At 46.8% G+C, this 12,350-nt stretch overlaps 1 protein-coding gene across 1 annotated transcript; it reads left to right on the top strand.

Moving 5' to 3' along the window:
* The first annotated feature begins 591 nt into the window (after nucleotides 1-591).
* p3h4 (prolyl 3-hydroxylase family member 4 (inactive)) lies at nucleotides 592-10,435 on the top strand. The gene is made up of 7 exons (XM_072676464.1): nucleotides 592-1,211; nucleotides 5,123-5,272; nucleotides 5,624-5,795; nucleotides 5,873-6,001; nucleotides 6,904-7,049; nucleotides 7,446-7,529; nucleotides 8,801-10,435. Exons 1-7 carry the CDS (start codon nucleotides 738-740, stop codon nucleotides 8,945-8,947), a joined length of 1,302 nt encoding a protein of 433 aa, XP_072532565.1. The 5' UTR covers nucleotides 592-737; the 3' UTR covers nucleotides 8,948-10,435.
* The last annotated feature ends 1,915 nt before the right edge of the window (nucleotides 10,436-12,350 follow it).

Raw genomic sequence — 12,350 nt, 5'->3', positions numbered from 1 at the left:
CCGCCCCTTTGTGTCCACGTGTGCAGAGAGAGAGAGGGAGAGAGAGAGAGAGGGAGAGAGAGAGAGGGGGCTGTAAATCACTCTCACTCTCTCTTATATTGCTTTGACTTGCTGGTCAGTCTAATAGATCATTTGATCGTTGCGCATATCCACGGAATAACCAATATGTAATCAATACATAATCGATAAACAGTTTGATATCTATAAGTGAGGCTATGTGAGGCTTATAACAGAGCTGGCAGTGCTGACAACATCCCCATTGCCTCTTCTGGGTCCTAAAGTCCTTGTAATGCACATGACACAGGCTTGTTTTCTAATTCACCGTTCCACCTTAAATGGTGCAGCAGTTACATTCTGGCGCCTTAGGCGCCAGAATGTAACTGCTGCACCATTTAAGGTGGAATTGATAATTCCCAAAAATACACCAATTAAATCTTCTAAAAGTTCCCTAAAACGCAAAATTTGAACCCAAACTGACCCCTACGCTACAGTGCAACCGTGCACCATTTAAGGTGGACCGGACCCCCCCCCCCCAAAAAACAAACCTGGCTCATGTATCTTCTAGGATCCAGAAGGGGGGGCTATTTGACTAAGCTGCAAAAGTTGAGGTGGGTTACAGAGTTTCCACTCTTCCTCCCCCTCCTCCTCCCCCTCCTCATCTCCTGTACGTGCACCCAGTCATGAAGCTCCTACAGCTGCCTGGATTAGAGGTGTAAAGAAGACCGAGCGAGGTGAACATGGCTGGTGCTGGAGCTCCAGGCTGCTGCTGCTGCTGCTGCTCAGTCGCGGTGTTCGTGCTGCTCCTGGCCGCAGCCCACGCTCAGTACGAGGGCTACAGCTTCAGCAGCTTCCCGGAGAGCGAGCTGATGCCGCTGGACACGGCGTACGGCACCGCGCTGGACTTCTTCGGCTCCGCGCGGTGGAAGGACAGCGTGCGGATGCTGGAGCTCAGCCTGAGGGTCCACCGCCTCCTGAGGGACAGCGAGGCGACGTGCGCCCGCAACTGCAGCCTGGAGACGCGCGGGGGCCGGGGACAGGAGATCCTGGAGCCCGGGCTGAGGGTGATGGAGCACTTTCTGAGAAGAGCCGCCTGCTTAAAGCGCTGTAAAGCTGCTCTGCCGGTGTTCTCCAAGGCGTACCCCAAGCAGGAGACCCTGCAGGCCTTCCAGAGGAGAGAACCATACCGGTACCTGCAGTACGCCTACTTTCAGGTACGCGTTACTCGCCAGGGGTTCTTGGATACGGTATCATAGGGGGCTTTGCATGGTGGGTCCATTTCCAGGGTTCTCCAGGGGGTTCTTGCTAATGGCCTTTGGATGGTGAGACAGTTCTTCCAGCTTTTGCATATGGTCTTATAGAAAGGTTCTTCAGTGGTTCTTTAATAGGGTGATCTAGAACCATTCATAAGTCTTTGCAAGGCGAGATGGTTCTTCCAACGTTTGTTTAGGGTCTAATAAGAGGGTTCTCCAGGGGTTCTTTGATAATGTGACCTAGAACCATCCTAGGCCTTTGATCAGACAGTTCTTCCAACATTTGTTTAGGGTCTAATAAGAGGGTTCTCCAGGGGTTCTTTGATAATGTGACCTAGAACCATACCCAGGCCTTTGATCAGACAGTTCTTCCAACATTTGTTTAGGGTCTAATAGAAGGGTTCTCCAGGGGTTCTTTGATAAAGTGACCTAGAACCATACCCAGGCCTTTGATCAGACAGTTCTTCCAACATTTGTTTAGGGTCTAATAGAAGGGTTCTCCAGGGGTTCTTTGATAAAGTGACCTAGAACCATACCCAGGCCTTTGATCAGACAGTTCTTCCAACATTTGTTTAGGGTCTAATAGAAGGGTTCTCCAGGGGTTCTTTGATAAAGTGACCTAGAACCATTCCAGGCCTTTGGATGATCAGACAGTTCTTCCAAGGTTTGTATGGGGTATAATAGAATGGTTCTCCAGGGGTTATTTAATAGGGTCACCTAGAACCATTCTCAAGCAGTCTTTGCAAGGTGAGATGGTACTTCCAACTTTTGTATATGGTCCAATAGAAGGGTTCTCCGATAATGTGACCTAGGACCATCCCAGGCCTTTGGATGATCAGACAGTTCTCCCAACTTTTGTTTATGGTCTAATAGAAGGGTTCTCCAGGGGTCATTTGATAAAGTGACCTAGAACCATACTCTGGCCTTTGATCAGACAGTTCTTCCAACTTTTGTATATGATCCAATAGAAGGGTTCTCCGATAATGTGACCTAGGACCATCCCAGGCCTTTGGATGATCAGACAGTTCTTCCAACTTTTGTATATGCTCTAATAAACTGGTTCTCCAGGGGTTCTTTGATGAAGTGACCTAGAACCATACCCAGGCCTTTGGATGATCAGACAGTTCTCCCAACATTTGCATATGGTCTAATAGAAGGGTTCTCCAGGAGTTCTTTAATATAGTGACATAGAACCATGCATAAGTCTTTGCAAGGTGAGGTTGTAATAACAATGTTTGTTTATGGTCTAATAGAAAGGTTCTCCAAGGTTCTTTGATAATGTGACCTAGGACCATTCCCAGGCCTTTGGATGATCAGACAGTTCTTCCAGCTATACCAAGCTGAATGTGCCGTTCCACCTTAAGTGCTGCACCATTTAAGGTGGAACGGGACGTTTGAATGAGAACCCAACTTGAGCCGTGTGTGAGATCCTTCATTCATTACTGGAGGAGATGATTTGCAGTGTCAGTTCGTAGTTGAGCTTCTCATATAATAATTAATTAATATTAATATTAAAATTGCTCATAATTAGAGTTAATACCATCTAACTGATTTCCTTTGCTCTATCTGAGAGAAACCGGCTCATAATGTGTGTGTGTGTGTGTGTGTGTGTGTGTGTGTGTGTGTGTGTGTGTGTGTGTGTGTGTGTGTGTGTGTGTGTGTGTGTGTGTGTGTGTGTGTGTGTGAGAGAGAGAGAGAGACAGAGAGACATAGACAGACACTGAGAGAGCGCGTAAACAGACCATTGGCACCCCCTGCTGGAGCGCAGCAGAAACGCGCCCTGCCACGTACACGCAGCCTGGGGCCTTTACAGCCTATAAAACCCCAAACACCCTGTAATACACTCCTCCACGCTAACACACACACACACTCTCCCTGTTATACACTCTAACACACACACACCCTGTAATACACTCCTTCACACTCAAACACACACCCAAACACCCTGTAATACACTCCTCCACGCTAACACACACACACACTCTCCCTGTTATACACTCTAACACACACACACCCTGTAATACACTCCTTCACACTCAAACACACACCCAAACACCCTGTAATACACTCCTTCACACTCAAACACACACACAAACACCCTGTTATACACTCCTTCTACGCTAACACACACACACACCATTATACACTCTCACACACACCCTGTAATACACTCCTTCACACTCGAACACACACACACACACCCTGTATACACTCCTTCACACTCGAACACACACACAAACACCCTGTAATACACTCCTCCACGCTAACACACACACACACACACACCCTGTATACACTCCTCCACGCTAACACACACACACACCCTGTAATACACTCCTTCACACTCGAACACACACACATACACCCTGTAATACACTCCTCCACGCTAACACACACACACACACCCTGTATACACTCCTTCACACTCGAACACACACACAAACACCCTGTAATACACTCCTCCACGCTAACACACACACACACACACACACACACCCTGTAATACACTCCTCCACGCTAACACACACACAAACACCCTGTAATACACTCCTCCACGCTAACACACACACACCCTGTAATACACTCCTCCACGCTAACACACACACACCCTGTAATACACTCCTCCACGCTAACACACACACACACAAACACCCTGTAATACACTCCTTCAGACTCGAACACACACACATACACCCTGTAATACACTCCTCCACGCTAACACACACACACACACCCTGTATACACTCCTTCACACTCGAACACACACACAAACACCCTGTAATACACTCCTCCACGCTAACACACACACACACACACACACACACCCTGTAATACACTCCTCCACGCTAACACACACACACACCCTGTAATACACTCCTTCACACTCGAACACACACACAAACACCCTGTAATACACTCCTCCACGCTAACACACACACACACTCTCCCTGTTATACACTCTATCACACACACACCCTGTAATACACTCCTTCACACTAAAACACACACCCAAACACCCTGTAATACACTCCTCCACGCTAACACACACAAACACAGTGTAATACACTCCTCCACGCTAACACACACACACCCTGTAATACACTCCTCCACGCTAACACACACACACACCCTGTAATACACTCCTCCACGCGCTAACACACACAAACACAGTGTAATACACTCCTCCACGCTAACACACACAAACACAGTGTAATACACTCCTCCACGCTAACACACACACACACCCTGTAATACACTCCTCCACGCTAACACACACACACACCCTGTAATACACTCCTCCACGCTAACACACACAAACACCCTGTAATAAACTCCTCCACACTCTAACACACACACACACAGTGTAATACACTCCTCCACGCTAACACACACAAACACAGTGTAATACACTCCTCCACTCTAACACACACAAACACCCTGTAATACACTCCTCCACGCTAACACACACAAACACCCTGTAATACACTCCTCCACGTAGTACACTCTACCCCACTCACTGACACACACTCTAACAATACACTCCAGCACACTCTAACACCTTCCCTAAAGCTCTGAAACACCCTGTTCCCCCAGCACACCCCACTACCCCAGTACACCCCCCCCCCCCTCCACACACACACACCTCCCTCCCCCACCAAGGCTGCCCAAACAATCGCCCTGTTCTTCTACAGACAGGAAATCACTCTCTCTCTCGTGCTCTCGCTCTCTCTTTCTCTCTCACTCTCTCACACACACACACACCTCAGCAGGATCTTACTACTATTGTTTAACTCTCTCCCACAGTGCAGGGTCATGTGACTCATTCTACAGTGATATTGTGTGTGTGTGTGTGTGTGTGTGTGTGTGTGTAGGTGAATAACCTGGAGAAGGCCGTGTCTGCAGCACACACGTACCTCCAGCGGAACCCGGGGGACACACAGCTCTCCAAGAACCTGAAGTATTATAACAGCCTGTTCGATATTGAGGAGTTCCTGATCGACCAGGAGGAGAAACCTTATGAGGTACACACACACACACACACACACACACACTCACAGGATCATGGGCACCTAAGGCTCACTGATGCTCATGGGGGTCCCACCTCACGACTTACAGGACCTCTTAAAGGATCTCTGTCTCTGTGGCAGATACCGCCGCAGGACGCCTTCAGGGGTCTTGTGGGGTCTCTGCCTCAATCGGTCAGATCTGTTGTGGAGGTCAAGGGGGACCTATTCAACATTAGGCATTAGTGATGTTAATGTTATGGCTGATCGGTGTACCAACCCGTAGGTCTGTTACGGTGGTGCTGGGTAGAGTTACAGCAGCATTAACAATACTATCCCTTCCTCTCTCGCCCCTCTCTCTCTCCGCAGGCTGTGTTTCTGAAGGGGGTGAAGTTGTATAACGGGGGGGATTTCAGCCGCTCGGTGGTGGAGTTGGAGCGAGCGTGTGAGGAGTACATGAAAGCGTATGGGGTGTGTGTGGAGGTGTGTGAGGGATCATACGACCTGCAGGAGTTCAAAGACTTTTATCCCACACTTGCAGGTTAGTACACAAACACACACAAATACACACACACACAAACTAACACACACAGTAAGTGAAATACACACTCTTTGCAGGACTGTACGTGGACGTTCTGGAGTGTAAGGTAAAGTGTGAGGAGAACCTGACGCCGAATGTGGGCGGGTTCTTCGTGGAGAAGTTTGTGGCCACTATGTATCACTACCTGCAGTTCGCCTATTATAAACGTGAGTAACACACACCTACACACACACACACACACACACACACACACACACACAGCTGTCCTAATTGTTCAGTAATCTCTACTGGACTTGATTATATTATGTATGGCTCATAAACACATACACGCAGCACTGTAGGATGTAGTTCTGTAAGTCCAGACTGTCTCCATCTGTTTCTCTCACCCTGTTCTTCAATGCTCGGGACCCCACCAGACTGACCACCACAGATCAGACGGTAGTATTTGGGTGGTGGGTCAGTCATTCTCAGCACTGCAGTGACCCTGACTGACAGTATGGTAGTAGTGTGTGTTGGGCTGGTGGTACGAGTAGTGGATCAGACATAGCAGTGCTGCTGGACTGAGAACAGTCCACCAACCAGAAATATACCCAGCCAGCAGCGTCCTGTGGGCAGCCGCGTATCTGACTGCACATCTACAAGCTGGACCAGCTAGGTAGGAGTGTCTAATAGAGAGTGTACAGCTATCAGACAGACACAGTGTTTAAGCACTCCAGCAGCACTGCTGTGTCTGATCCACTACTCGTACCACCAGCAGCAGCGCAACACATACTACTAACACACTCAACACCACCACCACCATGGTCACTGCAGTGCTGAGAATGACTGACCCACCACCCAAATAATACTACAGTCTGATCTATGGTGGTCCGTCCTGTGGGGTCCTGAGCATTGAGGCTGATAACAGAGTCTGCAGAGAAACAGATGGAGACAGTCTGGAGTTCAGAACTACACAGTGGAAGGTGGAGCTGATAGAATGGGCGGGGTTAAATCCAAAACAGGGGTGGTCATAATATTCTGATATGACTGGGTATATTTCTGTTACACTGTTATGAACTATCTGTGTGTGTGTGTGTGTGTGTGTGTGTGTGTGTGTGTGTGTGTGCAGTGAATGATGTGCGTAACTCTGCCCCCTGTGCGCTGAGCTACATGCTGTTTGACCCGTCTGATCCGGTGATGAAGCAGAACGTGGAATATTATAGGTTCTACAGAGAACAGTGGGGACTGACCGAGGACCACTTTAAACCCAGACCGGTAACACGCACACACACACATACACACACACACACAATATACACACACACACACACACACACACACAGTTGCAGTGTGGGCTGTGGAGGTAGTAATTAAACATCTCGCAGTCCAGCGCTTTGTTACTCTGCATACCAAAGAAACCCACACACACACACACGCACACCTACTTACTAACACACACACATACACACACACACACACACTCTAGTCGTTATGATTACTGTCTTTTGTTTTAAAACCTGTTTAATGGTGAAATTAAAGCCACACCCACTTTTTTCAGTATCAGAAACTGATTCAGGCTTGTCTAACAGTGACACCACTCACTCTGTGTGTGTGTGTGTGTGTGTGTGTGTGCGTGTGCGTGTGCGTGTGTGCGTGCGTGTGTGTGTGCAGGAGGCTCTGCGGTATTACAATCAGACGATTAAACAGAAGGAGATGCTGGAGTTTGCCCAGAATTACCTACAGACTGACGATGAGGTAACACACACACACACACACACACACACACACACACACACACTCACTCAATCTCTCCTTATCCCGCCCAACCAACCCCCCACCACTCTCTCTCGCTCTCTCAAACACACATGCTGAAACCTGTGTGTGTTCACAGCTGAGTGTGGAATGTGTGGAGTGTGTGTGAGGGTCCTGGTGGGGTGGGGGGTTTATGCACCCTTCTAAAGTTCAGCCAGGTCACTCCTCTACTGCCTACCCTTCCCAAGCTCCTCCTCACCTGGTGGCAGCAGTCAAAAGGTGGTCCGTACAAGAGCCCTTCCAGCCTCAAGTACGGCTCAGCTTGACCCACCATCCATCCATTCCAAGTGTTTGGAAGACGAGCATGTAGACCTTTCTCTACGAATGTCCGAACAGCACAGTCACCTACTACGCTATATGTCCAAATGTTTGTGGACACCCCTTCTAATGAATGCATTCCGCTACTTTAAGTTGCACCCATTGCTGACACATATGTGCAAGTGCACACACAAACACAGCTTGTCTAGTCCCTGTAGAGAAATACTGCCAATAGAATAGGACTCTCTGGAGATAATAAACATGAGCCTATTGGCACCATGCTGCCTAATGTCAGGCGTGGTCTAGAGGGGAATAAAGCCCCACAGTATTGAGCTGTGGAGCAGCGCCCACCTGTACTTGTAAATTCTGTGTATTAAGTATTGTGAGTCTATCCACACTATAATAAATGGACAAAAGTATTGGGACACCTGTTCATTCATTGTTTCTTCTGAAATCAAGGCTATTATAAAGAGCTGATCCAGCTTTTGTTGGAGTAACTGTCTCTACTGTCCAGGGACGAAGGTTTTCTACTAGATTTTGTCAGAGCACTGCTGTAAGCGTTCAGCGACAAGAGCGTTAGTAAGGAAGGATGTTGGATGATCACCACCCACCTCATCAACCCCAACTCCCCAACTTCTCAACTTGGATAAAGCACAATCCATCATTCCAGAGAACACAGCTCTTCCACTGCTCCACAGCTCAATGCTGGGAGGCTTTATGTCCCCTCTAGCCCACGCCTGGCATTATTAGGCATCATGGTGCACATAGGGTCATGATGTTTATCTGCTCCAGAGAGTCCTATTCTATTGGCAGTACTTCTCTCTACAGGCACTAGACAAGCTGTGTGTGTGTGTGTGTGCATTTGCACATCTGTGTCAGCAGTGGGTGCAAGAAAGACTGCTACGCACCATAAATGGAAATGTTTTAAATGTGTGTGTGTTTGTGTGTGTGTGTAGGACGTGGTCAGACCTGAGGAGGCTGCTGTGGGACCCTCTGCTCCTCCGGATGAAGAATTTGAGGGTCTCGGGGATTATGAAGAGGCGTTCCTGGCTGAGTGGTGGCAGGACCCCAAAACTAAAGGAGACATCGGAGAGGCAGAATAACACACACACACACACACACACACACACACACACACACACACAGCCTGAGACTGAAGATTAAACACACCCTGTACGAACTGATCTCTTTGATCTTCAGTCATGTGTGTCCTGATGAAGGCCAGTACTGCGGATCTACACACACACACACACACACACACACACACACACACACACACACACACACACACACATACCAGCGGAATGGTGGAACGTGAAGACTGGTCGTGGGTCTGTGAACTGAGACTGACTGAAATGGCGACCATGTTACACATCAGTCTGTTCATCAGCATTGCAGTTCACATTCTGCACCGGACAACCATCAGTGGATCAGACTGGTCTAAGACTGTCCTCAGACTGCCCTTAGACAAGTCTCTGACTGTCTTCTGACCGATTTATGACTGTTGTTAGGCCAATCTCAGACTGATCTATGACTGTCCCCACACTGATCTCAGACTGATCTGTCTTTAAACCAATCTCAGACTGCCTTCTGACGGTCCTTAAGACTTCCCTCAGACTGATCTCTTTCTTCAAACTAATCTCTTGACCTTCCTCAGACTGATCTATGACTATTCTCTGACCGATCTCAGACTGTCTTCAGATCTATCTCTGCCCTTAGAGCGATTTCTGTCCATCCTAAGACTGAACATTCTCAGACCGATTTCAGAACGTCCTTAGATTCTTGTTTCCTCAGATCAATCTCTGAATATCCTCAGACCGATTTCAGAACGTCCTCAGATTGTCATGTCCTCACATGAATCTCTGACTGTCCTTAGACTGCCTTCTGACAGTCCTTAAGACTTTCCTGAGACCTTCCTCAGACTGATCTATGACTATTCTCTGACCGATCTCAGACTGTCTTCAGATCTATCTCTGCCCTTAGAGCGATTTCTGTCCATCCTAAGACTGAACATTCTCAGACCGATTTCAGAACGTCCTTAGATTCTTGTTTCCTCAGATCAATCTCTGAATATCCTCAGACCGATTTCAGAACGTCCTCAGATTGTCATGTCCTCACATGAATCTCTGACTGTCCTTAGACTGCCTTCTGACAGTCCTTAAGACTTTCCTGAGACTTTCCTCAGACTGATCTATGACTATTCTCTGACCAATCTCAGAATGTCTTCAAATCTATCTCTGCCCTTCGATTTCTGACCGCCCTAAGACTGATCTCCAAAAATTCTCAGACCGATTTCCAAATGTCCTCAGATCAATCTCAGACTTTTCTAAGACTTTCCTCAGACTGATCTATGGCTATTCTCTGACCAATCTCAGACTGCTTTAGGACTGAAACTGCCCTCAAATTTTTCTCAGACTTTTTTATTAGACTGTCCTCAGACGTCCTGCTCATCATCTGCTCTTGATGTTGTGTTTATATATTTATGAACTGAGACTGTTTTATTGTTTGTTTGTTTTTGTTTACAGTTTCATTTGTTTTTTTTATCGGGGTGGGAGGATGGTTCGGGAATAAAGGAACTTTGTTTTAAGTGATGCTTCTTTTCAGCCCCATCAAGTTACTGACACTCATTAACACACATTCAGCAAACCCTTCTGTCTGCCATGCAACTGATCAGGTCTGACTACATAGTGTAGAAGTGTCCTCAGTAGAGATCTGAGTGAAGGACAAACCAGATGCAAGATAAGATCATAATTTTCTGGATAATTCATATTCGAGCTTCCAGATCTTTATTTGAAGGGTGTTTGGTACAGTTTCTACAGCTCAGCTACAGGAGTAGAATAAACAATAGAATAGGAGGGTAGAGTTCAGTGTGGAGCTGCAGGGCTGCAAACAGTGCTGAGTTTATTCACATGCACTCCAACAGTGTTTATCACTGTAAACGAATAAACAAATCAGGAATAAAATAAATAGAGAACACAAGACCTCAGTTTTCCACCAACCAGCACAGAGATTCATGCAGGATCTTCAGAACAGTAGAAATCCGAATGATTTTTCACTGATTTTCATTTTACACATTAATTCTATTCTGGATGGATGATTTCAAAATGATCACAGTCATTTCTGACCAACATTAAAGACATTTCGGTCGCTTTGGAAGTGTGTGCTATGTCCCCTCGGCAGGTGGGCGGACCCTCGGCAGCAGACTGATTCACAGTAACATGTTCAAAGTTAAGCTAGATCAGACACTTAACTCAATTTTTTAGGGTTTAGGAAATTCGGTGTAAAACTGAGTGGATATTTGCACGATTTAGAAATTCTGACTTCTGAATTCTGAATTTTAAAAAGAATCCTCATTAATCAGATTCATCACAGTAATATCAAACATTCATTCCAGACAGATCAATCAGATCGATCGGACTGATCAGCTCGGCAGAGCAGCGTAACGCCAAGGAAAGTTTCAAAGAAGAGTTTCATGTTTACATCTGAAGTGGACCTGCAGTGAATTAGCCTTTAAAACCAACACACACACACATTCACACACACACACACACACACACACACACACACAACCTGAATAAACCAGTTTAACTCATGTTAATGTAAACAGTTCTCAATAAAAACAGGCTCTAATCTCTAGATCAGATCAATCAGAGTCTTCCTCTGATGTCCCGCTGCTGCTGATGAAGATGCTTCCGATGGAAGCACCTGTCTAACGTCGAAGTACATGAGTTTCAGGGAGGAAATATGAATATTTCTAGGGTTGTCTCACACACACACACACACATACACACATGCACAGTACAAATCAGAAAAGTGTCTTCTAGATGTGGAATGTTTCAGTGTGTGATTTTCCATGCAGAAATGATTGTAGTTTAAACACCCCAATCAGATTAAAATCAGATTAATCAGATTAATCAGTAATAAGGAATAAAACTGAAGATGCTGCAGATCAAAGTCAACTCCCGTTCCCGCTTCAGGAAATGTGGGAAAAATAGAAAGAAGGAATTACGACCAGAGTTTTAGGCGGGAATCACAGATACTTAGGTTTGAATCCCAGCCGTTCCATGTGCTGAAAGGTGACCAGAGCTAAACCACGGGTCAGTGTGGTCATGTGACTGTCCATGTGATCAGTGTGGCGGTTGTGTGATTGGTGCTTTGCTGAATGTTTAGTGTTTAAATCAACTTTCACTGACAACCCTTAGGACCACTGCGATCATCAGGACCATCAGGACCTTCAGGACCACTGAAATCATCAGAATCAGGACCTTCAGGGCCACTGAGATAATCAGAACCACTAAAATCATCAGGACCTCTGCGATCATCAGGACCATTAGGGCCACCAAGACCTTCGAGACCATCAGGACCTTCAGGACCACTGAGATCATCAGAACCATTAGGACCACTGAGATCATCAGAACCATTAGGATCACCAGGACCTCCAAGACCCTATCAGGACCTTCAGGACCACTAAGATCATCAGAACCATTGGGATCACCAGGACCTCAG

Source organism: Salminus brasiliensis, chromosome 3 (genome assembly GCF_030463535.1).
Source record: "Salminus brasiliensis chromosome 3, fSalBra1.hap2, whole genome shotgun sequence".
Lineage (NCBI taxonomy): Eukaryota > Metazoa > Chordata > Actinopteri > Characiformes > Bryconidae > Salminus > Salminus brasiliensis.
Note: the sequence above shows the minus strand (reverse complement) of the source record. Positions and strands in the feature narration are given on the sequence as shown.